General features: G+C 29.2%; 13 protein-coding genes across 13 annotated transcripts; 7 read left to right on the top strand and 6 right to left on the bottom strand.

Moving 5' to 3' along the window:
• Positions 1-436: 436 nt before the first annotated feature.
• Positions 437-1763, bottom strand: PNEG_02510 (hypothetical protein). Its single transcript, XM_007876329.1, has 6 exons — positions 1702-1763; positions 1517-1647; positions 1341-1444; positions 1138-1297; positions 962-1091; positions 437-918 (listed from the first exon to the last, which is right to left on the bottom strand). Exons 1-6 carry the CDS (start codon positions 1718-1720, stop codon positions 659-661), a joined length of 804 nt encoding a protein of 267 aa, XP_007874520.1. The 5' UTR covers positions 1721-1763; the 3' UTR covers positions 437-658.
• Positions 1764-1947: 184 nt separating this feature from the next.
• Positions 1948-2579, top strand: PNEG_02509 (hypothetical protein; the record flags this gene model as incomplete). Its single annotated transcript, XM_007876328.1, has 6 exons — positions 1948-1964; positions 2007-2010; positions 2054-2141; positions 2211-2295; positions 2340-2398; positions 2443-2579. The coding sequence occupies 6 exons, from the start codon at positions 1948-1950 to the stop codon at positions 2577-2579; spliced, it is 390 nt and encodes a 129-aa protein (XP_007874519.1).
• Positions 2580-2588: 9 nt separating this feature from the next.
• PNEG_02508 (hypothetical protein) lies at positions 2589-6887 on the bottom strand. The gene is made up of 11 exons (XM_007876327.1): positions 6334-6887; positions 6092-6282; positions 5933-6050; positions 4902-5887; positions 4728-4857; positions 4590-4681; positions 4108-4539; positions 3489-4066; positions 3394-3445; positions 2965-3350; positions 2589-2918 (listed from the first exon to the last, which is right to left on the bottom strand). Exons 1-11 carry the CDS (start codon positions 6658-6660, stop codon positions 2632-2634), a joined length of 3579 nt encoding a protein of 1192 aa, XP_007874518.1. The 5' UTR covers positions 6661-6887; the 3' UTR covers positions 2589-2631.
• Positions 6888-6979: 92 nt separating this feature from the next.
• On the top strand, positions 6980-9550 carry PNEG_02507 (aminodeoxychorismate synthase; the record flags this gene model as incomplete). The annotated part of the gene is made up of 1 exon (XM_007876326.1): positions 6980-9550. One exon carries the CDS (start codon positions 6980-6982, stop codon positions 9281-9283), a length of 2304 nt encoding a protein of 767 aa, XP_007874517.1. The 3' UTR covers positions 9284-9550.
• Positions 8175-15194, bottom strand: PNEG_02506 (hypothetical protein). The gene is made up of 21 exons (XM_007876325.1): positions 14976-15194; positions 14917-14929; positions 14839-14868; positions 14526-14798; positions 13976-14483; positions 13713-13927; positions 13619-13668; positions 13493-13578; positions 12839-13450; positions 12546-12792; positions 12459-12500; positions 12373-12414; positions 12240-12331; positions 12043-12196; positions 11066-12001; positions 10950-11024; positions 9653-10908; positions 9550-9607; positions 9481-9510; positions 9386-9435; positions 8175-9340 (listed from the first exon to the last, which is right to left on the bottom strand). Exons 1-21 carry the CDS (start codon positions 15045-15047, stop codon positions 9292-9294), a joined length of 4890 nt encoding a protein of 1629 aa, XP_007874516.1. The 5' UTR covers positions 15048-15194; the 3' UTR covers positions 8175-9291.
• Positions 15195-15450: 256 nt separating this feature from the next.
• Positions 15451-16312, bottom strand: PNEG_02505 (hypothetical protein). The gene is made up of 4 exons (XM_007876324.1): positions 16272-16312; positions 15666-16042; positions 15534-15620; positions 15451-15488 (listed from the first exon to the last, which is right to left on the bottom strand). Exons 1-4 carry the CDS (start codon positions 16282-16284, stop codon positions 15474-15476), a joined length of 492 nt encoding a protein of 163 aa, XP_007874515.1. The 5' UTR covers positions 16285-16312; the 3' UTR covers positions 15451-15473.
• A 90-nt stretch (positions 16313-16402) lies between these two features.
• Positions 16403-17232, top strand: PNEG_02504 (hypothetical protein; the record flags this gene model as incomplete). Its single annotated transcript, XM_007876323.1, has 3 exons — positions 16403-16924; positions 16977-17087; positions 17134-17232. 3 exons carry the CDS (start codon positions 16403-16405, stop codon positions 17230-17232), a joined length of 732 nt encoding a protein of 243 aa, XP_007874514.1.
• A 146-nt stretch (positions 17233-17378) lies between these two features.
• On the top strand, positions 17379-18304 carry PNEG_02503 (hypothetical protein; the record flags this gene model as incomplete). Its single annotated transcript, XM_007876322.1, has 5 exons — positions 17379-17426; positions 17479-17506; positions 17584-17784; positions 17835-17917; positions 17966-18304. The coding sequence occupies 5 exons, from the start codon at positions 17379-17381 to the stop codon at positions 18302-18304; spliced, it is 699 nt and encodes a 232-aa protein (XP_007874513.1).
• Positions 18305-18562: 258 nt separating this feature from the next.
• PNEG_02502 (hypothetical protein) lies at positions 18563-19492 on the top strand (the record flags this gene model as incomplete). Its single annotated transcript, XM_007876321.1, has 8 exons — positions 18563-18638; positions 18679-18764; positions 18814-18857; positions 18898-18975; positions 19018-19111; positions 19157-19291; positions 19336-19368; positions 19415-19492. 8 exons carry the CDS (start codon positions 18563-18565, stop codon positions 19490-19492), a joined length of 624 nt encoding a protein of 207 aa, XP_007874512.1.
• Positions 19493-20034: 542 nt separating this feature from the next.
• PNEG_02501 (hypothetical protein) lies at positions 20035-20887 on the top strand (the record flags this gene model as incomplete). Its single annotated transcript, XM_007876320.1, has 6 exons — positions 20035-20113; positions 20156-20209; positions 20258-20328; positions 20384-20653; positions 20697-20818; positions 20860-20887. The coding sequence occupies 6 exons, from the start codon at positions 20035-20037 to the stop codon at positions 20885-20887; spliced, it is 624 nt and encodes a 207-aa protein (XP_007874511.1).
• A 200-nt stretch (positions 20888-21087) lies between these two features.
• PNEG_02500 (hypothetical protein) lies at positions 21088-21620 on the bottom strand (the record flags this gene model as incomplete). Its single annotated transcript, XM_007876319.1, has 2 exons — positions 21359-21620; positions 21088-21318 (listed from the first exon to the last, which is right to left on the bottom strand). The coding sequence occupies exons 1-2, from the start codon at positions 21599-21601 to the stop codon at positions 21088-21090; spliced, it is 474 nt and encodes a 157-aa protein (XP_007874510.1). The 5' UTR covers positions 21602-21620.
• A 429-nt stretch (positions 21621-22049) lies between these two features.
• On the bottom strand, positions 22050-23984 carry PNEG_02499 (hypothetical protein; the record flags this gene model as incomplete). The annotated part of the gene is made up of 5 exons (XM_007876318.1): positions 23204-23984; positions 23028-23158; positions 22900-22974; positions 22572-22853; positions 22050-22529 (listed from the first exon to the last, which is right to left on the bottom strand). The coding sequence occupies exons 1-5, from the start codon at positions 23241-23243 to the stop codon at positions 22050-22052; spliced, it is 1008 nt and encodes a 335-aa protein (XP_007874509.1). The 5' UTR covers positions 23244-23984.
• On the top strand, positions 23336-24594 carry PNEG_03611 (4-hydroxybenzoate polyprenyl transferase; the record flags this gene model as incomplete). The annotated part of the gene is made up of 4 exons (XM_007876436.1): positions 23336-23727; positions 23954-24039; positions 24076-24215; positions 24274-24594. 4 exons carry the CDS (start codon positions 23336-23338, stop codon positions 24592-24594), a joined length of 939 nt encoding a protein of 312 aa, XP_007874627.1.
• Positions 24595-24622: the final 28 nt, after the last annotated feature.

The following is a 24622-nucleotide window of genomic DNA, read 5'->3' as shown; positions in this document are numbered from 1 at the left end:
ATAGACTTTGGTTAAATTAAAAATAAATACATATATTGGTATTTATATTATATGTATAAACTATTAAGATTCATAAAGCAAGTAAAAATAACATTTATAGAAAGAATTATATAAAGAGAAACATTTAACTTATAATAAATATAAAGCTCATAAAAAGTTGAATTCTAATATCTTAAATAATATCTTGAAGATTTTGTAAATAAAAACAATGTGATATTGAAATTTTTTAGTCGTATAAAGAAATCATGATTTAAGAAAAGTAATATGGGTTTTATAACAAAAATGAAAAAAATATCCCATATAGATTTATATATAACAAATCTATTAGTTAATAACCTAAAAGATAAAAAAATATCGAATGTAAATATTTCTTATTAACATAAACTATGCTATTCAAAGATAAATACATTTTGTCGAACAGTTAGATTTATGCCTATTAACCTAAAAAGAAGATCCTTAATAGACTTAAAAAACTTAGAAAATTTCCAACCAAAGACTTTGTTCATGTATAACTTAACAATCATCTCGATAAACCCAATGTTTTTAATACTTGCCCTTTCTAAACAATAAAAAAACATAAAATTCAAATCTATCAAATAATTAAGAAATCATTCATCTTCTCAAACATCCTCAACACTATCTCTCTCTCATATCATCCTCAATCCATTTCCATAGTATCCTCTACAAGAGTAGCTGAAGCAGTATCTGTAGCAGCTCTTTGAGACCGCCTATAAGCAGAGAGAGATGTTTCTCCTAATTTAGAAAGCCATTCAACAACATCATCATTTTCTATTAACTTAAATGGAAGGTCCTTTCCAACTACACCAATAGATGTATTTAATGAAGTCAATTCTTTATCTTGAGCCAAAGAATCTCGCAATGCACGAAGACCATGAAGAATCAATTCATCTAATGTTGCTAACAAATCATCAACAATATTCAAAAAAATACAAAAACATACCATCCGGAAATGATTCATAAGCAGACTCTAAATACGTCCTTGCTGACTGAGAACGTGCACCAATACTCGTACCAACATATTCCAAAACAGATCCAGATGGCAAAAACTCATATAAATGAGGCCCCGTATCCTATAAAAATAAGAATTGATCCAATAACATCAAAAATATGATTAACATCATAACCAATTACTAAAAAACCTACACCAAAAGGACGTCTTCCATATTGCTGAGTATTGATTTGTGCCTTACTTGCAATAGACGACATAACTCGAGCCACTGATATCTTCCTATTATATATTATCCGTGAAGCAATAGCTTGTTGCCTCATAAAATTACTTACTTCATCAATTACAATTCACAAAAAAAACCTTATCCTACCTAAGCATACGCCCATCTGAAGTAAGCCCTGCAAGTGCCAATGCCAAATGATCATCAATTTTAATTATTTTCTTCTGATAACTCCCCAAATCCTCAGGATTTCTCTAACCCATAACATTAACAATCTTTATTATTTTTCTACAAAAAAAATCCAAAAGTAAAACATTAATCTGTACCTTAAGCGCACATAAAACTGCATGTGTTTTGCTTACAATACCAACTGCAACTGAGCCCTGTTTCACTGCTTCCATAGCATATTCTACCTGATAAAGTCGACCTTGAGGTGACCATGTCGTTGCATCATTATCTATCAAAAATAGGTTATTTTTTTTCAAAAAAAAACAATTCTATAGCAACAAACCATACTGATTACGAAACATAGTGCCACGAATCCAAACTCTTCAATTAACAGCCACTAAAATACTCTAAAAATATGTCTTTTACCGACTTAAAATTTTATACGTTAACCCTCCGACTCTAATTTCACGTTACCTAGGAAACTATTCTCAAAAAAACTCTACAGTCGGACCTACTGCAGACGACTAAGGTTAAGTAAACATATTAAAAAGTAAATTTGAGCCAATATATTCATCAAATATAGAAAAATATGAACCATATTCATATGTAAGTAAATATTTTATTAATATTTATATAATGGATCTTTAGAATTGTGAGAATTTTTTATAAATTTTTAAAAATTAAAATATGATCAGATTTTATTAAGTTTTCTATTGTCTATTGGTTTCTTATCATCAATTCTTTCATGCGCTTTGTTTTCAAATTGGCTTCCTTTATCTGTTGGTAAATAAATCAACTTTCATCGAGTATACTCGATGAAAGAAGATATAAAAAAGGTACTAAAAAAATCAGTTGTTATATATATACTCGCACCTTTACCCAATGCAATATGTAGTAGAATGTCAGATACGCATGATTTTATTAATGATTCATTTGGGTAAAAAATAAGGAAATTATACGTATTTAATAACAAAAGGATAGAAATGGAGTTGAAAATGTTGGACGATTTATCACGGGAATTTTAATTGTTTCGGGGATTAGTATGTTTTTTATTTATTCTATAAGTCAAACTGAATTGTAAAAGCATTGCCTATCACACTTGAACATGCAGGGCTTATTGTTAGACACGCAACTATCATGAGTATATCGGGTGGTCTTTTAATATATATAACAATCCTAATTTACTCAAATATATTTATGAAGGACAATGCCGAATTTTAATTGGTTAGTCAAGTAAATGTCAAGTATACATAATCTCAATTTTGGATTATACCTACAATTCTATATCATCTACACATTTTACGATAAGATGATTCCTAGAAACATGCATACGCCCCTTGTCAGGACCATAAAGCTCTTGTATAGATGCCATAATTTCATATTCACCTCGATTCATAAAAACAGCTGTATATTTTTCTTCATGGGATTGTTGAGATTCAATCAATGGAAGTACAGTCTGCATTATACCATTAAAAGTAACACATCGAGACAAATCTACAAGTGTCTGATTTTGATAGCGTAAGGAGGGTTGAATTCGAACAAGGGTTTTTATAGGATATTCTTTAAAAATGATTAAAATAAATAACAAAAATAATCTAACATGTACCTTTTCTATTAATAATCTTCAATGTAAAAGTGACAAATTCATATAATTTTACAAGCCATGTAAGTCTTTGAATTTTCTTAACAACTCCAGATATTTCAAGAACAACACTAATATCTTCCACTTTCAAAGAATAAACCATTTTCGGTGTCATACGTAAGCCACGCAATTCAACAACACCTTTCCTATCAGCTCCCGGTTGCACCCACGTTCCATCAATGATCCTAAATAGTGCTTCACGCAACCAAAATGATTCTCTTTGTTGATAATCATCTACTTCAGAATCCTTTTTTGTGTTAGAAACAACAAATTGACGGGTAGAAACAATAGGAATAGGTTTCTGAGAATCTTCTCTAGAAATATATATTCTTTTCAATGGAAAAATAAGCCTTAAATACATATTAAAATTGCACATAAATATAATAAATTTACCTATTAGTTTCTCCTGGATAAATAAGTTTTTCTATTTTAAAAAGTTCATCACCTATTTAAGGATAAGCAAAAGTCAATATAGAAAAAAATATTACCCTCATTTTGAACATTAAGATAAACGCATAATGGTTTAGGCCAAATATTTCGAAAATCCAAAAGCCCTAAACAATATTCTACTCCTTCGTGTTCATGTGTTCCTGCGTATTGAAATAAACTACCCATTTCTTCAGAAATATCAGGAATATTTTCCCTCTCTTTAATATCATTAACTATGTTAATGACATCACAATTTACAAGCTCTAAAGAAGCATTTACTGTAACAATAACAGGAACAACAACACGTCGAGTATAAAACCGTCCATGAGAAGAATCGTTTTCAACATTTCCATAATCTATTTGAATCTTACCATCAGTAAGACCCCTTTTTCCAAAAATCTCAATTTCCAAAACTTCTTCGCAATCTGGTTTCAAAGAAAAATGAGACACTTTTTTGTTCCATACAAAAGCTTGTCTCTTATAAAGAAACAATTCCAATTCATATATTTCTTCTCTTGAAATATTTTTAGAAGCCAAAGCATCTTTCAAAGGATTAATTGTTGAATCTGTAAAAGAAAGAAGAAGAAAATTAATAGTAATATGAGAAACATTTTTTATAGTTATTGTAAAAGTAGACCTACAATTTCAACTAATGTTATTAAAAACAATTAAACTTACCGCTCTCCTTCTAATAACATGATAGATCCATTTACAAGAGACGTTCTAGTTACTATTAAAATTGGCTGAGCAGGCAAAACCTCAAAACTCTCCTCTATTGTCATAGGTATAGATGATAATGTATTTTTGAGAGGGATTTCTCCATTTTTTAATGACATAATAGATGATTTTATAACGGAATAAACATTAAGACCCATAGATTTAATTTTTCCTTCATAAAAAACATTTAAAAATAACTTCTCATGTTCTACAGAAGAAAGTCCTCGATTTACCAGAAATATATCATCTTTACAACCTGAAAGATGAATTCTACATCCCTTAACAACAAACTCGCCAGGCTCTTTAGGACAACCAAATAATCGAACAATATGTATTCTTTGAGGACCAATAACTACTGATGTTGATTGCGATTCAAATTCAACACCCTCAGTACTTAGCAATAATAAATTAATACTAATAGAAACAATTCCGAAAACACTTACAACAATGAAATACCAACACATTCCAATTCAAATGAAAGTGGATTATGCAAAACTATCTTAAATTCAGCAACATCTCCTTCAACTAATAGATGCTAAACATCAGATTAGCAATATAGTCAAATTATTTATTATATTTACCTTAACAGGAATATTACTCTTTTTGATAAAAGGATTATATATAAATGGATCTCTTGGATAATTATTATCCTTATCAACACTATCTAATTCTGAACCGGAATAAAGAATTGGAGTAAATTTAGAAGAACCACTAAAAATAAATGAATGAAAATTTAATATAAAATATTATCATACGGTATAAATTCAATAGATTGTACAATATCACGATCCCAATAATCTGCTTCAAGCTCATCTAATCCAAGGCTCCTAACAGCTAAAATAATACGAGGAATGTTCGATGCAAAACGAATTTGATTATCTCGAGAAAGATAAATGGATGCAATACTAAGTATTTTAGTCGTAAAATTTAACACTCCAGAAAAATCAGGTAATGCTTCACAAAACGAAATACATTCTTTCAATATAGTAATTTTTAAAGAAGGCCAACCATATTTCTCTAGTAACTCCACTTCAGACCTACTTTTACATCTTTCATCCATTCTTAAAATGCCATAACAATCACAAAGATCATCAAGAAGATTATGTATTAAAAAACTAGAATTTTGCATGTTTGAATGTTTCGGAGATATAGAATAGTTCGTTAAAGCAATTTGAGCAATTAAACGTACACTATCATCTGTAATCCAGTCGACTTTAGAATTAATCAATACAGGCGTAAGAGTAGAAATAATTTCTCGTAAAAACATAGCTCTTGCTCTTCGAAATCCCACCATACCTAAAATACTTGCAAGACCCCCATAAATTCTACATTTATCAACAACGTCCAATTCATTTACATATGGGCTATGTGCACGCATTGACCATGAGGCAATATCTGCTTTTGGAGGATAACCAGAAACACGTGTTTTCGGAATAAGATAAAATTCATCATAAATAATACTTCTTAACGCAATGTGATTCCAACCACCCGCCAAATGCACAAGAGATAATAGTTTTCCAAAACGAAGCACACTTTCTGAAAAACATAATGTCGGAACCCTTTCATTCGAACAATTATACGATTTCTGATACAAATCAATAATATTCATATGCAAATCCAAAAGAAAATCTAAAACATGAGGCTTTGAAACATTTAAATCTATTTCTTTAAATGTCATCATCTTCGTCGATCCTATTTTATCCAATTGAGGCGGTGAAGAGGGCAAAGCAGTAATCGGTATCTTTTCAAATTTAAACCTTTCTTTTAACCTATTTAATAACCATACCTGATATTCAATTTGAAGAAATGATAAAACTACTAAACAAACTCCAATCCCTTCTAACGCAGAACCATGCCATATATAATCTTTAGACGCTTTAGCTAACATTGCTGATTCCGTATACCTTACATTCATTAAAATAAAAATATAATAATTAAAAAATACTTTTTTAATGCATCCAATGTACATCCTGATAATAAATATAAATCCCCTAAAATCTTGATCTTTCGTCCTTTCAATAAAGTACCTCCTATCTTTTCCATTTTTTCTTCATATTCATTCATTTCTTCAGCTTTTTCTCCAAATTTTGAAACATAAGGAGACTCAATCCACATCTTTTCCTGTATTTTTCTTGCCTATCCCTAACGTTAAATTTTCCTTAATCTTTTTATCATTTATTTTCCTACAAAAATCTCAAATTCCTTAAGTAAACTGTACGTTATATTATAAACCAGATCCCTCCATGATTTTTCTTCCATTTCCCCCTTATCTGACAATCCTATAACCTCTATTCCATCCATCTTTTCCTCCAATGGCAAATTTTTCACTAAAAAACGTATCACGCTTACTGATTTGTATTTCTTTCCGATCCATTTTATTTCCCTTTCAATTCCCTCCTTCCATCCTTCTTTTTTTGCGTCAAAAACACTCAATATTACCCATATTTTTCGACTAATTTCAAACGTTTCTAACCATTCATAACATACTTCATTTTTCACCATAAACTCGTACATAATTTGACCTTCTAAAAACTCTATCTTCTCTAAAATACCTATAAATACCCTCCATTTTACTCTTTTTTCCTCTTATTTTTCTTATTTTTTACCTTCTCTCTTCTCTAATTCTTTTATACATATCGGATTTACTCCTTCTAAACCTTCTAATATAATAGGTTCACCTCTGACCAAAACTCGTATTCTCGATGCTCTAACATATGAAAAAACACGCATCGGTTCTTTGCGTTTTTATCAGTTAAATTCAAGAGAATCTTTTTTATCAATTAAAAACCCTTCGTGATCAAACCCTTTTTTAAAAATATTAAGGCGTCTTTAAATGAATCCTGAATGTTGTCTTTTTGTTGACAAAATTTCAGCAATTGATTGGGAAGGAAAAATTCTTCTTATCGATGCTTACGATTCTTATTTCTATAATGTTTGTTCATTAATTGAAACGGTTCTTCCATCAGCAGAGCTTTTTATTATTCGTCATGATCAATTTGATAGTGTAACACTTTATGAATATATTGATGGGTTTGATTGTTGTATTCTTGGACCGGGACCAGGGAATCCGGGAAATAAAAAAGATATCGGACTTTTCTCAGTAGTTTGGTCATTAAAAGAAGAACATGTTTTACCAGTTTTTGGGATTTGTTTGGGTATGCAAACACTATGTCTTGAATGGGGGGGAAGTCTTTCAAGACTTAAATATGTAGCACATGGTATTATTTCAGAAATTCAACATACGCAACAAGATTTATTTGAGGGTTTTCCAGAAATATTTAAAGTAGTACGATATCATTCATTTTGCGTAAATATTAACAAGTCAACTGTATTGGAGGCATTAGCATGGACTGAAGATCAAAATGGAAAAATATTGATGGGAGTAAAACATAAAAATAAGCCTTTTTATGGAGTTCAATATCATCCAGAATCATTTTTGTCAGAACATGGAGAAAAAATAATATATAATTTTTGGAAAATTGTATGTGAATTTAATAAGAAGGAAAGACGACCACGAATCGTATTAAATAAGAGATGGAATAATTTGCATCAAACCATAGAACCTTTAGGAACTATAATTGAATGGGACAAAACAAAAAATCAGGAATTTGATCAAAAATTCAATCAAAAGTTTAATAAAAAATCAGATAAAAAATTTAATAAAAAACTTGATAGACATAATGAATCAATTCCTATATTTGAGGACGCAAATAAGCATGAAACAGTTTTTTTCGAAGTATTAAATATTAAAATCTCAGCAGTCCAATTAGTTGAAGAACTATATCTTGAAAAAAAAGAATTATGTGCTATTCTTGAATCAACAAGCGAACCGGGACGATACTCTATCATTGGTGTTCCTTCAGAAGGCCATTATACATTAACTCATACATTTCCCGACATGCATCTTATTAAAACCTATTCAGATCGACAAGAAAAAATTCCATTAGATAGACCACATATTTGGACATGGTTAATTAATAATATACATAAACTACATGTAAATAATAGTTCAGAGGTACCTTTTCAAGGGGGATTTATTGGATATTTCAATTATGAATACACAATTTATACATCTAATATATATGAAAAAAGCAAATTCAAACACCCAGACGTTAATCTACTATTTTTTGAAAGAAGCATTGTTATAGATGTAATAAAAAACCAAGTAGTTATACAAAGCTTAATTGAAAACGATCCTTGGGTTACAAAAACAGCAGCTATTATTCGATCATTCAACAACAAATATTCAAATAATTCAGCGTTTTCACAAAACTCATTTAATCAAAACAACCATTTCCAAAACATCTTACAAACACGGATTGTCTTACCCGACAAAAATCAATATCTTAAAAAAATTAAAATTGCCAAAAACTACATAAAACAAGGAGAATCCTATGAACTTTGCTTAACATCAACAACACGTATTTTTTCGTCTAAAAAATATACTCCAATAGATGATTGGAACTTATATAAACACTTAAGAACATTAAATCCAGCACCCTTTTCCGGATATCTTCGATTAAACGGGGTTACATTACTATTATCTAGTCCAGAACGATTCTTGAGCTGGTCTTCAAGTGGATTATGCGAATTACGACCTATTAAAGGAACTTTACGCAAAGATCCTTCAATTGACTTAAAAAAAGCAACCGATTTACTAAAAAATCCTAAAGATTATGCAGAAAATCTAATGATTTTAGACCTCATACGTAACGACTTGTGTCAAATAGCAAAAAATGTTCATATACCCGCACTTATGCAAGTAGAAGAATATCAAACAGTTTATCAACTTGTGTCAGTAATTCGAGGAACCGTACAACCTCCTTATACAGGCATTGACGTATTAGCACATACATTACCTCCGGGAAGTATGACGGGCGCACCTAAGAAGAGAAGCATAGAATTATTACGTGAATTGGAAAAAAAAGAAAGAGATATATATTCTGGCGTATTTGGATATTTTAGTGTATGTGGCGGAGGCGATTGGAGTGTGATTATACGAAGTACATTTCGTTATCATGACGAAGATCATTGGAATATTGGCGCAGGAGGGGCAATTACAAGTCTCTCAAATCCACAAAATGAATGGGATGAAATGATATTAAAATTACAGAGTGTTCTTTCACTATTCAAATAAACCAAAAATTAAAATAATTTAACTAGTTTTGTCATATAATGTGAAATGAACGATTCTCTAACATAATTCATTAGTATTAATTTTTGTTACTTATAAACATACGTATAAAAACTGTGAACATGCCCATGCTCAGAAACAATATTATGTGATAACTACATATTGTTATAAAATATGAAAAAAAAGAAAAACAAAACTACCTCATGTGCAATAGTAACAAACCAAAAAGCCTAAAATATTAGAAATAATATAAACAAGCAGATACTTACAAGAACATCTTTCAAATTACCAGAAACAAGCTTTTTGGAATGTAATAATATATAATGTCTAATATTATTAAACCCCTAATGATATAAATATAACAATATTTACCTTAAATTACAAAAAATAGATCCATTTTTGTTAAAAGCAATTGTCGGTCCATCATCGTCATAAAAAATATTAAGAACAGAAGCATTAAAACCAAAAACAGCCGATATTTTCTTCAATATCAGAGAACTGAATAAATCTATATTATCTTTATTATTCATTATAAATAATTCACCAGAATGAATATCCTTTGAAACATAAACATTTATGTTATCAGTAGTTCGATTCACAAATTTCAAATTATGAGAATGAGAAATATTACAATAACCTTCTTTAGCCTCTTTAACATCAACAATTTCTATAGACGAACACACCGATAACTCATTGCTATTTTTACATGCTTTAATTGCTTGATAAAGATTTGAAACAACACTCTGCTCATAATCCACAGGACGTTTTATATGCATATTATTCCTTAATTTAACTTTTTTCATAAAAAAATTCTTTAACATAGAAATATTTTCATAAAAAAAATCCTTATGTTCCTTTTCATGATTATTCTGAGAGCCATAAGGTTTTTGAAACTTGGAAAACATTTTAAAATCCTTAGAATTATTTTTCTCCAAAAATTCTGATTTTTTCTTTATTGAAGAGGACATCTCATTTTTATCAAGATTTAATAAATCATAATTACTATTATTATCTTTAAAATCTTCGAAAGGATAAGACCCAGGATATTTTATAGATGAGATATTTTGTAATTCAGAATCAACAGAATATTTCTCCATTTCCTTCTCAATTTCATGTTTTGAATTTATTTTTTGAAATTCTTCTTCTTCCTTTTTCTTTAAATCTTGAGAATACAAAATCCTTTGTATATTATATCCTCTTTGCTGTAACACGTCCAAATCAGTAGTTATAAGTGATGAAAGAAGCAAAGGATCATGAATTGCAGGCTTTTGAAACAACATTTTACATAACACATGAGCAACATCATACGAATCCCAATTTTTCGTAAGATAAACAGAACATTCAAGTTCAGGATCCAATGCACAAGTTACCGAGTGCTCATAAGAGTGATTTATATTTTTAAACTTCAATGTTCTTTGTAATTTTATGCCTTCAAGATAAGCTACACTCAAATTTGAAACCAGCCAATCTCTATCATGAAGAAGGACAGTTGATGTTTCATGCAAAAATAAACCACAGCGATCGATAAATAATTTTCTAAGAGCATATGATTCAGAATTCTCCTTTTTTGGACCTTTAAATTTATATTCTTCTCGAACAACAGAAGAAAGACGTTTAGATCCTAAAGACTATAAAAAGTAAGTTTTCGAAAAAATCTAATAAATCCTACTTGATAAAAGTCTTCCAAAATATCCTCTTGAGGTGCAGCCAATATAAATTCAGAAAACAAATTATAAGAAACAACCTAAATTATAAGCTTTAAACCATAAAAATAATTAATCATACGTCATCAACAATGAAAATAGAAGAGGCATCAGAAAGCAAATATTCTACAGTTTCCTGATTCTCAGAAAACAACTTATTTCCAATCATTTTACTTTTTCGTTTTCTAGATGCAAGAAGAAAAGGTTTATTCTCCATATCACGAAATATACCTTTAGTCTTTTTATGAAAATAGCTACTAATAACAAGTTTTCTCAATATGTCTTGATATTTTTCAGGTGTCTTAACCAAATCGAAAATATGCTTAGGATCCTTAAGAAGCAACTCAGCCAGCTGAGGAAATGACGGTTGAGACAAGGTACCACATGCCTTTAGAAAAACATTTGCTTTGTGACCAAAATCAACAAAATCAAATATTTGATTGTAAAAAACAGAATCATCTTCCTGAATAAAACATAAATCAGGACTCAAATGGCTTATTTCATTCTTATGGAATTTCTGAGTAGGAATAAATTTTGCTTTATTCAACTTCTCTAAAACAGGTTTCTTTAATTCTCCAACTCTAGAAGCGAGATATTCAAATTGAGCTCGAGCAAGTCCAATTGTATTAGGCGGAGTTTTTATCAAAATAGAAACGACGTCATCAATATTAGGATCATTTTGCACACCAAATTTCTTAGCCTCCGAAATCAAATCATATCTTAGAATTCTAAATCCAAAAACACAACAAAATTTATTGGTAAAACATGTTGTAGGACTTTCTAAATTAGTCTGCTTATTATTATCCTGAACAGGCAAGAATTTTAATTTAGATTTAGAGAAAGAATAAGTTGACTCATAGTTGTAAGTATAGTAGTTAGCAATAAAAAAACTTAAAGCCTTTTCTCGAAGTTCAGATGGACCTGAAGCAGCAAGATTAACTAATACATCTGGAGAAGGAAATCGCTTGAGTCCAAGTGAAAAGAGCAAAAGTGCTTCATTAGATGACGGATTCCATTTCTAAAATACATAAGCGAGTTATCTTTAAATAATAAAAATACATTTTGAGACCATTGAATAACGGGTAAAGATAATGCCCTCAAAGAATCAATTGGCTCATAAAGCTCACAGACAGGATATGTTTGTATAGAATTGCCCTCCATTTTACATATAGAAGTTTTTTTAAGTTTCTCAAAATCAGATGAAGGAATACTACTACAACTAATTAAATATTATACCAAAAGAAAGAATCAAATACTCTTTAGAACTTGCTAAATAACAAATAAGGTCTATATGTGACCACTCTCCACCTCCTATTAGCCTATCAAAAATAACTTGATATTTGACAGTCTATAACATTCAGTATATTTCTATATGTTATCATTAATTACTTTGCGTACACCTAAATCGGACAAAAATGCTTCTTTCACACCCTATTCGACATTAATAGATAAAAACTTTAACAAAAGAAAATTACAATCATAGGCTCGATCACAGGAAGGTCTGAAAATAATGTTACCTATTCCCTTTAACATAAACATATATATATATAATATAATATCACCGTATGAAAATATGTTTCAGAAGGAATCCGCATGCCATGATCTTTAGTTGGAATACACGTTTTAGAATTCAAAAGAATAACTATATCATTACGATCGGCATAATCCATTTTTTCCCAATTTTTTGAGACTATCTCTAAAACTCGCAAAGCAAATTGAGAAGAATGATTAATGTCATTTTTTGTAGATAAAACTGAAGGCGAACATATATATTCTAACCATTCCAACATACTTAATTCCTTCCAATCACTTTTATGAATAAATATCAAAAATAAAGAAATTGCAAAAAACTTACAGAATTTCAAGTTCACTGGAAGAAAAATTCCTTGTTAAAACATATGGAGCACATGTAGGAGGTAATGGCATATCTGGTGGTATCAATTTAGTATTTAAAAAACATCTTAAATAAGAAAGATTAATCGTTCCCAGGTGTTGATCAGAAATAACTACAGCTCCTATGAGTTTAAGACGCATTATATAATCAATATTAGATTTTCTATTCAGCCACTTTATAAAAGAAAGTGTATTCTGAACTGTAAGTGCTGTTTTAGATAACTCGTTATAAATATCATCAAGGCTTATCTGTTTAATCATATCCATATATTTTAACTTATCGAAAAATTTAGCAGACTCTAATAGTACATCATGAGAAATAAAAGGCATTTCAGGTAAGAAATCAATATTGGAATCTGGCAAATATATCTTATCAGATGAAATAACTTTATCAGCTATCAAAGGAACAGAACAGAACTTAGAACATGAAAAAAAAGCCTCTTCAATAATATTACTAATCGGTAATGGTGTCGAAGCTTCAATGGTGAACATATTCATAACATATATAAAAGAAGTCTTTATATCGTCTTGAAAATGATCGACAATCCGTTGAATTTCATAATGATAAATAATTCTAACAAAATCAAGAAAAAAAAGAAAAAACAATTATATAAACCTAGCCAATATCCCAAAACAATAGAGTATTTCATTATTCCAATATTTAACAAACTTATCAACCAAATCAATGTTCTCTCTTTCAACCTAAATAAATAAGTCTTTTATAAAAAAAAAAGGGAAAAACAGTAGGAATCAAAGCAGAAGCTCCTAGATGAACACCAAATCCTGTTGTTTCTAACATTTTTATCAGATATATCTTAATAAAAATAACTACATACGATGTGTAGAAAACCCAATATAAACATTACCCTGTTTATGACATGTCAAAAGGTCCGAAAAAAAAATCTTTGAACGAGACGTAACATTGTTTCCTAGATGATCAGAATAAAGCAACTGAACCCTAGTGCTTTTTGGAGGCTTTTTTTTTGTAACTCTCTCAAGTTCCTTTTTATATGAAGGGCTAATCGACACTTGAATCATTGCACTCGCAATCCTAAAAAAGAATTACCAAAATCTTAGATTACCTAGATAACAAGACAACCTCAAAGTGATATCAGATGTTATTTCAAGATTCGGATCCATATCTTCATAAGTATCATGATTGAAAGGATTAATTTTATCAATCCATTTAGGTCTTAATATCGATTTACCAGAACGTTTAGGATGCCAGCAGACAAAATTTAAATAAGAAGCACGGATTTTCAACGATTCCATTACTACTGTATCAATACGCATGATTTTTTGAGGCGAAATTAGTATCAATTCTTTTGGAATTGGTACCAATTGAGACAATTCCTTCGATTTTGAAAGTGAAACCAGTCTGAAACCATCAAAGTAAAGTGAAATATTCAATAAATTCCGTGTAAATGAAAAACACGTCGTTAAAAATCTACATAAATCAGCTATATAGGGCATTTCCATCGGTTCTCTCATTTGTAATAAAAAAGTAGTCATAGGAACCTCTGCATTTATAACAGCACGTTTTACATATAATTGATCATTCTTCCAATAAAATACCATCGTTTGATTCCCTGACATAACAAATGGATCTAATCTTATCAATCAAATTATCATACAAGTTATCCAAAAACCCTCGCATATAGAAAAAACGGAATAAAATCCAACACCAAACGCTCCTATTTTTTCTTCATCAGGATTTCCTTCCGCAATCCGAGATATTCTTTGCCAATCCTCTTCTCTAAACAAAACACCATCATTTTTAAAAACCAATTGACAACATAATCTTTTAGTCATTTGTGACATATCTTCATAATTAACGGGATCATTCAATGTTTGATAATGTATTTCTACATGACGTGAACATGCATCATCTGAATTCTGAAGTAACTCTCGAAAAAGTGTATCTAATATGTTATTTTCCCATAAAAATAACCATAAACATACATTCTGAAGCATAACGTGCCAAAATCTTATCTGAAACGTACAAAATTAGAACAATCAACTATCATAATACCTCTTTACCTATCAATGAGCGCTATATGCATGTTAAAATAGTTTTTTCTTTTAAAAAAAAGACAAACCTGATTAACCGTAACAGAAGATTCCCGACCCATTTCTCCAAGCGTTAACCGCTTGTATGCGCTGATATCCATTACTTTAAAAATCTGTATAAAACAATTTTTTTCAAAGTCTTTTAACCCAAAAATTTACAAAAAAAATAACGCTTAAAACCCCTTAAAATGATAAAAGATTGTCCAAATAAGACCTTTTAACGCTTCCGAAGGCTTTGAAAGAGTCCTTATACAACTTTATGTCTTCTATTAACCGCCTTTTATACTTTTTATATTAACCTTACTCGAGCACTCCGATAAGATACTTTATATACAATTCAGCAAAAATAATAAATTAAAGAATATGATAATAGAAATAAAAACAAAAGAAAAAATAGAATATTTTGTATCATTATAAATAGATTTTATATTTAGTCTATATATATTATATATAACTAATAAAGTCCTAAGTGACAGTAAATGAAAAAAATCAATATTTATACAGGGTTCTTTCAAGTAGAAAAGACTTTAGACAAAACCGATCTAAAAATCTCATTAATATATAAACAAAGCATTTCCTTATCCCACTTTGTTTGCTACATCCAAAGCATCCATATCGGCAGTCAGCTTGACATAAGCTTTTTTAATACCATTAGGAGAAATTAATGTATTAACCTACTCTGAGTAAGACATGATAAAGCAATTCTTTAAAAAATATACTTTAAGAATATCAACATCATAAAGTTTTTTAAAAGCTTTTTTTATTTGATGCTTATTAGCTTTAATATTTACACGAAAAACCAAGGTATTATTCTCCTCAATTTTCTTCATTGAGCTTTCCGTATTCATAGGACATATAAGAATTTTATACTCATCCAAACGAGGTACATGAGGAATACTTTTTCGAAGATATAATGGTTTACGTGACAAACGCAAGGTTTTTGGTCGACGAAAAGTTGCACTTGTACGAACCCGCCTCTTTAGTTTACTGTGATTCCCCAAAGCTACTGCTTTTGCTGCTTTTTCTGCCTTTGCAGTAGGGTTGGAACTTTTTATAGTCTCTTTCGAAGTAGTATCACTTGTCTTAGATATTTTCCCTATTACGATCAGTTTTTCATACAAAAAAAAGCTGTATTCAATTATAATAATCCATAATATCAATAAATAGCTATTTTAACAACAAAAAACCCCATTATTTTCCTTTTAACTTTTTTTTCAATTTTTTCATCATTTTTATTATTATTTAACCGTTTCACTTTTTTTCCATAAACTCCTCTTAAAACAAAAAAATATAGACGTATAGCACCAAAATATTATTATCCATACCTTTTTTTACCATATTCTATTTTTCAAAAATTCACTTTTTTCATCGAATATATTTGATCACCGCAGTCACCTTTTTTGACGTGAACTTTATCATCGATATGCCTTAACATTATAATCAAAGAAATTGATTTATGAGTAAATTAGTAAAAGAAGAACCAGAATCTACCTCCAAATACGTTCCAAAAATTTCTAAGATTTCATTTTTACTTAAAAGACGTTTGCCTGTTAAATTAAAGACTAAAAACTGGCATGGTCATTTTTGTCTTGAACCCATTTCATTTGAAAATATACATAAAAATCAGCAAAATACTATAGATATATTAGATAAAAATACAACCCCACTAATTCATTCGTCTTTACTTTCAGCAATTTTAGTAGCTAATGTTCAGATATGTAATATTCCTTTTTGGAAATGTTATGGACCTCAATTGCAGGTTTGTGCAGCAGATAAGTACATAAAGGCATATTTTGCACGTTGGGAATCTAAACGTGCACCAAGTGGTGATTCTTTATCAGGCTGGGTTCTTCAATGGTCAGATGGTACACGTGCTCTTCTCTATGGCCATTCGTTACCAGGGCAACCATTTCGTATTTTATGTAGTTTCTTTAATCCAAGCAAATTCATTGCACGTGTAGCAGAAAAAAACAAGCAAGTAGGACATTTTTTTGCAAATATAAATATAGATTTCTAATTAATTATCTCAGTCATTACAACGGTTAATTATGGCAGCTTTACGTTTACGAGGAATTGAACGGACACATGAAGAATTTAAACAACTTTATCAACATATATGGATGGCAACAATTTTTGCATGTGTAATATTTAAAAATTATTTAGTTTTATTATTTATATTTTTTTTAGAGACAAAATATTAATCAACAATGGATTCCTATAGATAAACAACAATGGATCATTGAGCGATTCGTTGGAACTTTTCTTCTTGAAGAAATTCCTTCGTAATTTTTGTATTATTTGAGATTATCATTTTTTTATTTTGTGAGACAAATTTTCAAAATACTTGAAAAATACATTTCGATAGCGTCCAAATTATTCTACTGTCTTTTGGGTTTTTTTAGCATTTTTCAGATATTTTTATTTTAATTTAGATGATTGATCTTTCAGTAATTGCTTGGCGAATGCCAGAATGGATTACTGTATGTTTTTTTTTAATCACTTATTTCTACATCTTTTGATTTTTTTTCTTAGGCTTATGGAAGACTGTGTACAGACAATGGTATATTTGAGATCTGAAGAACATATCTTCTGAATACTCTTTGGTTTTAAACATACGCTTTTAACATAAAAAAATAGTTCTAGATTATTTTTCACAATCCCCATTTTATGATCGACATTCAAATAATGAAGTTCTTAAAATGCAAACACAATTCAACACATTAGGAGATTTTCATGGCCATTTAAAGAAAATGCGGGGAATTGAATTTGTAATTTCAGCAGAAAAAGATCCAGATATATGGGTCATCTATAAACAACACCGATCAAGCGAAAATGATGGTAAAATTAAAAATAGGTTCCGTTATAATCACTTATTATATATGATATAGCATCCGTACTTGCTGCATATTTCGTAGCAAACGAAAGTATTTATATGGCACCAAGTATTCACTCAGTGATTTCTTCTCGTATGGTTTGACAGCTATTTTATTCAAAAATATATAAACTTAAGCGAATACAGTTAAATATTATCTTATCACTTCGGCAAGCATTAGCTTCTGTTCATAATTTGCATCATTTTTCTTCCATAACTGAATATTCATATTCAGCACCAGAAGTTCCTTCAAAGGAAATGCCAATACATAATATTAAAGCAAATCAACATATGCGCAAAGCACTAAACGATGCAATACGGGAAAAATTGTATGATATGACTCAGAGCAAAGACGAAACAAAGCAAGAACTTCAAGAAAATAGTTCGGACGATCATTTCAAAGCCAAACTTGATCCTACATCAACAATCGTTAAAAAAAAAAAGAAAACAAAAAAAAGTGAGAGTCCTGCATCTCCAAAATTATAATAGACAAAATTTTACAAAGACGTTTTTCTTCAAAAAACTTTAAACTACATAATTTATAAAATATATAAAATGATATATATAATTAACAAGATGCATTTTATTCAAATCAAATGTAAGAAAAATACCCTAGAAAGCCCAAATATAAACAACTCTATATATAAGCATACATAATCTCATTTACGATCATCTACTTTTATATATTCATTTGGATATTCCAAAAATATTTATATTACCCTTCATCGACATTTAAACCACACTATGCCACATAACACAACTTGTATTCATGAAGTGCAAGAAGAACATGCATCTTGGCTTTTTCCTCATATTAACCTTGGTACAATATCTTTATTTATTTATTAAACTTACTATGACAGATGGAATTTGTACATTTAATGAAGTAAAACAAGGCATGGGTCGAAGCATTGTCAAGCCATGGAGCAACCGGTTTGATACAACTAAGGTTTATAAGAATCAATGGAATAATAAATATGTATTTAAATTATATACAGATTCTTGAAAGTGATACAGATGATCAATTAATTCTATATATTCCGTAAGAATTGTATAAAGGTCTTTTTTTTTAATATAAATAGCTTTACTGGGATAGTAAAACTTAAAAGTTTTGTATTAAGATGTTTTCCAGATTTAACAGCTCCAAAAAGATGTGAAATGTAGGCCTTTGCTATATTTTTCTAAAGTTAATACAAATAAAGATTCATGAATCGTGAAGATGTGGATTTCGATACAATTGAATCACTAAAACCTATACAATCTATAGATCTTGTTGCACCAGAAAATGCAGGCGAAGTTAAACATAATACATATGAAAAATTTGATATAAACTAGTAATAGATTATAGAATATCCAGTAAAAACTCAATTTTATGGAAGTTGTAGAAACATTACATTATTTTTTCCAAGCAATTGGTCTATAGAAATGAATCAAACACGTATTTGTCTTTTGGGCTTTAAAGGCATCTGGTCAGAAGTATGATTTAAATCAATATTAGATAATTTAATTAAAAAACACAGCTTCGAAAACAACCTGTTATTACAATTTACGAGGTATATATTCTATTAAAAGCTAGCATATAAATCCTTATATATTTAGGCAGCACCAAATCCAATGGATCATATTCATGAGCAAACAATTGATGCAAGTCCTCATAACAATTTGTTTTTACAATAAAATTAATAAAATAAACATAAACAAATATTTATTCCAGAAAACTATAATAAAATATACACCATATGCAACATATATACAAATAAACCAAATTATCTATATATTTCTTATATTTCATTAATTCATCTTTTTAAGCTTCTCAAACACATCATATCTAAAAACCAACTACTCTTCACATCTATAGATCAAGTTAACTCAACATTTTTATCTTTTCTAGATCCATATGATCATATTGACATCTTTCGATCTAAAATTTTCAAGACAAGGTTTTTCAAAAAAAAATATAAAACTCCTTCAGCTATCAATTTAATTTGTTTTCATATCAATCAATCATACAATCTATATTTTCTATTTTCTAAGGATAACTAAATAATTTGATATAAACAAAATATAATATTATAACTGAAGCAACACATCATTAATCTATACAAATAGGAACTACATCTTATACAAAATCATCAATATTTTTTCGTATAAATATATTTTTTTATTAATACACTAAATACGTTTTTCACTTAACCTCTGATTTTTTATTCTCAAAAAAAATGGAATTTAAAAGATCTTTAATATTATTTGCATTTCTTCTAATAAGAATAACCAATGCATTTCATTTTTATCTTAAAGGTAGGCCCTTTTTTGTTTTAAAATAGGCTTAATTAAAAAAAGGTTTGCAAAAAACATGTTTTCTTCAAGAATTACCAAAAGGAATGTTTATTGTTGGTAAAATAAACAAGTGTTTTATTAAGATTTCATTGAATAGTTGATGAGGAAAATATACAGTAGATAATTTAAAGTATTATAATAACTCCAAAGAAGTAGGAGTTCGTATAACTATTTATGTATATAAAAAACCAGAACGAGTAATTGAGTGAAAAAAATTAATAAAATGAACAGGAATCAAACGAAAAAATATCAGATCAGCTTGGATTTGGGTCAAGTCAATTTATATTTACATCGGATCAAACTTCAAAATATCAAATATGTTTTGAAATCCACACGGAACTACATCAATTACAACACATTCGTCTTACATTAGATTTTATAGTTGGAGAAACTAATATAAGTCAAGAAAATACAACGAAAATAGTCGAAAAAATGGCTAAAACGACAAAACGGTTAAATCAACAAATTTTTGAAATTAAATTAGCACAGAAAATGATGCGTGTATGAAAACCTAGATTACATAATCTTATTAACATTTAAATAGGAAAAAGAGGAAGAATTTAGGGCGCAAAGTGAAATAACAAACGGGCGTGTATTAAAATGGGCATTAGTTCAATTATCTATTTTATTTGCAACATCCATTTGGCAAACCATTCACCTTCAAGGGTAAGTTTTATTTTTTTAATAGAAAAAAATAAAATCTTTAGATTTTTTATTAAACAAAAACTTGTTTGAATCTGAGAAGATTTATTACAATCCTTAGAGAAAAATTCTTTTCATTTTTTAAAAAAATGAATATTCAAAAAAAAAATAAATTTGCATTTCAAAAAAAGAATATAAAGATAAAAACATAAAATAGAAGTTAAGAAAGAAGGATATTTCTAATTTATTTCTATTAAACATTATAGAAAGATTTTAATTTCAATAACATAATTTTAATTTTTACAACGAAGATGATAACTTGCAAGAACAAAGTTAAGCCCAACTGTTTGTGCCAAGCCCGAAACAAATTTAACCAACACATATTCTTTAGGTCGTTTTTCAACGAAATAACCAGAAACTATATTTGGTAAAGTAGTTGCAGCAAAAACAAGAGTGCTTAAGTAAAATGCACTTTTATATTTAAAGCTTCCCGTTAATTTCAGCAAAGCTGCCATTGCATATACCTACAAATATAAGCTTTTGGATTAAAAAAAAATCCATTACCTGAATACCAGAACTTATAAAAGATACACCATACATAAGACCTGCCGATACTGTCTTTTTAGAAGCCCAAAACTCTGTATTTTTATCCAAAATCATTGCACGTTGCCATGTTCGACCTAAAAAAGGCCCATAAACTAAATACGAAGTCAAATGTTCGAAAACTGATCCAACAATCACAGCTGTTGGACAAATCTTTGGAATATTTCCATCATTTGCTAAAGCAGATAAACTTCCTTTAAACATTAATATAATTAAGAAAAAACTATTTAATGTGATAATCGATATATTTCTCAATCGAATCAATAAATATCATGTTTTTATACTTTTTTATGCAAGAAAAAGCGCATTAAAAAAGTGTTCGCAGCGCATGAATAATAAATTAAGAAGTCATAAAAATAGATCCAGATAATAATTAGGAAACAAGAAAAGAAAATATCTGAAATAGAATAATAATGTTGTATATTTAAAAAAAGCGAGAAATAAGTGATAGGTATAGATATTTAATATATGATGTATGACGTATGTGTATTGTATGTAGTAGAAGCAGAGCCTAAAAAATCAAAAGATTAACATAAGATTTAATGATTTTTTAATGAATACTTATAATATTTCAAAGATAGAATATAAAGTTGTCATAAAAAAATATAATAAAGTCTAATAAAGGTCAAGAAAATTCTCGGAAAATAAAAATTTAAGAATTTAAAATAATATTTTTTTCTAAACTGTTTAACAGAGGAAAAATATCCTTAACTGAAGCTAATTTAAAAAGATAGTGTTCAGAAATCTGTGAAGTTAACATATGAAAAATAACATGTTTTGGACCCATAGCAACCCATTGAATTGGGGCAACATGTTTTAAGACATATTGTGTACTTTGAAACCATTGAACTGTTTCTTTAGTCTGCCTAGCTAAAAGTTTTTTCAATAAAAAAAGATCAGTCGGATATGGTTGTGCCGTAACATTTGAAATAACAGTAATAGAAGGTGGAAACAAAGAAAGAGTATCAAGTTTATCCATTAAGTTATTCGAAACAGGATTCATAAATGATGAATGAACAGGGACCGAAACACGTAAAGGAATTGTACGTAATATACATCGATTACGTAAAGAAAATCGGGTTAAAAATGTGTTAAGTGTTTGTTTAGTGCCAGATAAAACAATTTGTGTATTCTAATAATATCAAGTGCGAAAAAAATTATTTGAATAATATACGGTATTATCATTAGCTAAACCAATTATTTGACCAGCCGGCAATTCTTCTTGAAATATTTTAAGTTGTTGAATCAATGTATCAAGTATAAAACGCTTCTGCATCACAGCAATAACTTGAGTTTCATGACATGCTATAGATTTCATCCATTCACCACGTTCTCTTACCAAACGAATAGCAGTCGGTAATGAAAAAACTCCAGCAAAAAGTAATGATGTATATTCACCCAATGAATGTCCCATCGTATATGTAAAATAATCTTTTAACTCAATACCAAAATGCTTCTAATTCCTAATCAAATCCATAATTTAATTTTATAAAAAAATATACACGTAATATCTCAATAATACAATAACTAGTAGCAAGAATAGCAGGTTGAGCATTTTCACTTTGATCAAGAACCTTCTTCAATCCCCATTAATATGCAATATATAATACAGAGTCAAAAAACAACAGACCGATGGTCCATAATTCATAACTTTTTGTAAAGAAAATCCAAGAACTTCATCTACCTCATTAAAAAAATGCCGAGCCTCACAAAACGCTTCAATCCATGGCCGTGCCATACCAATATATTGCGTACCTTGCCCTTAAATTTTTTCAATATAAAGAGAAAAAAAGAAATAAATAATACATATAAAAAACATACCTGGAAATAAAAGAATACGTGACATAACCTGAATAAACAAAATTATAGAAATATTTAAATAATCGAAAGAAATATAAACGAGATCTACGAAAAAAACGATCTTCAAATAAAAAGTATATGTTGAAATTAAAATTAAGAAAAATTAATAAACTTTCCATCCAAAAATTTTTTATTCCTTATGCACAACTTGCACGCTGGAATAACCCTATTGGCGCGTGGCTATTATATTTACCCTCAACTTGGTCTATTACCATGGCCGCATACTCACAAACTATATCAGCTCATGAAACTTTATCAATGCTTGGATTATTTGGTGCAGGATCCATATTAATGCGTGGAGCAGGTTGTACTATAAATGATCTATGGGATCGAAAAATTGATGCACGTGTTGAACGAACAGCAATGAGACCTTTAGCATCAGGAGCACTTAGTGCTCGTCAAGCTATAGCATTTCTTGGATTACAATTAGCTGGTGGAGCAGGTATTCTTATACAACTTCCAGTTGAATGGTAAGAAAAATAAAAAAAGATAAGTTTAGAATCAAAATAAAAGCCAATTGACCCAATATAACTGAATATATGCGTATTATATGCGCAAAAAATTTTCATAAAAAAACAAAAATAATATTAAGGACGATATTCAGGAGATACCCAATATATATAAAAATAAAAATTTATTTCCTTGATTTAATGCTTTTTTATATGATTTTTAATGCCATTTTCTAATTACTATTAGTCAATTATTAGGGGCCAGTTCTCTTATTTTTGTCACAGTTTATCCTCTTATGAAACGAATTACTTGGTATCCACAGGTTGTTTTAGGTAAGATCACGTTGTCATGGCAACCCTAAGAAATAGGCTTTACATTTAATTGGGGGATCTTATTAGGGTGGCCGGCTTTAGTTGGGTGGGATCACGTGACATGGGGATCATGTTTACCACTTTATATATCAGGAATTATTTGGACAGTTATGTATGATATAATTTATGCACATCAGGTAAATATAATAAAAGTTTTCATTAAAAAATAATTTATTTTATTTCTAACACAATAAGGATAAACGAGATGATGCACAAGCATCGGTTTATTCAATGGCTCTTAAACTTGGAAAACATACTAAACCTTGGTTATTTGCACTTTCTATGTTACAAACGACTACAATGGCATGGGCAGGTTATATGAATGGGCATTCACCTATATTTTATATCTTTGGATGCGGATCCGGAATAATTTATACTATTTGGATGTTGAGAACTATTAATTTGAATAAACCCTCTAATTGCTGGCTCTGGTTTATACGTAGCAAACATGCAGGAATATTAATGGGTACGGGTCCCTTAATAGACTGGATTATACGGATTACATCTGTTATGTAACGGGACACATACGTTATAACAGAAAAAC

Source organism: Pneumocystis murina (genome assembly GCF_000349005.2).
Source record: "Pneumocystis murina B123 chromosome Unknown supercont1.11, whole genome shotgun sequence".
NCBI classification, from domain to species: domain Eukaryota; kingdom Fungi; phylum Ascomycota; class Pneumocystomycetes; order Pneumocystales; family Pneumocystaceae; genus Pneumocystis; species Pneumocystis murina.
The sequence above is the reverse complement of the archived record's forward strand: the minus strand, read 5'-3'. Positions and strand labels throughout refer to the sequence as shown.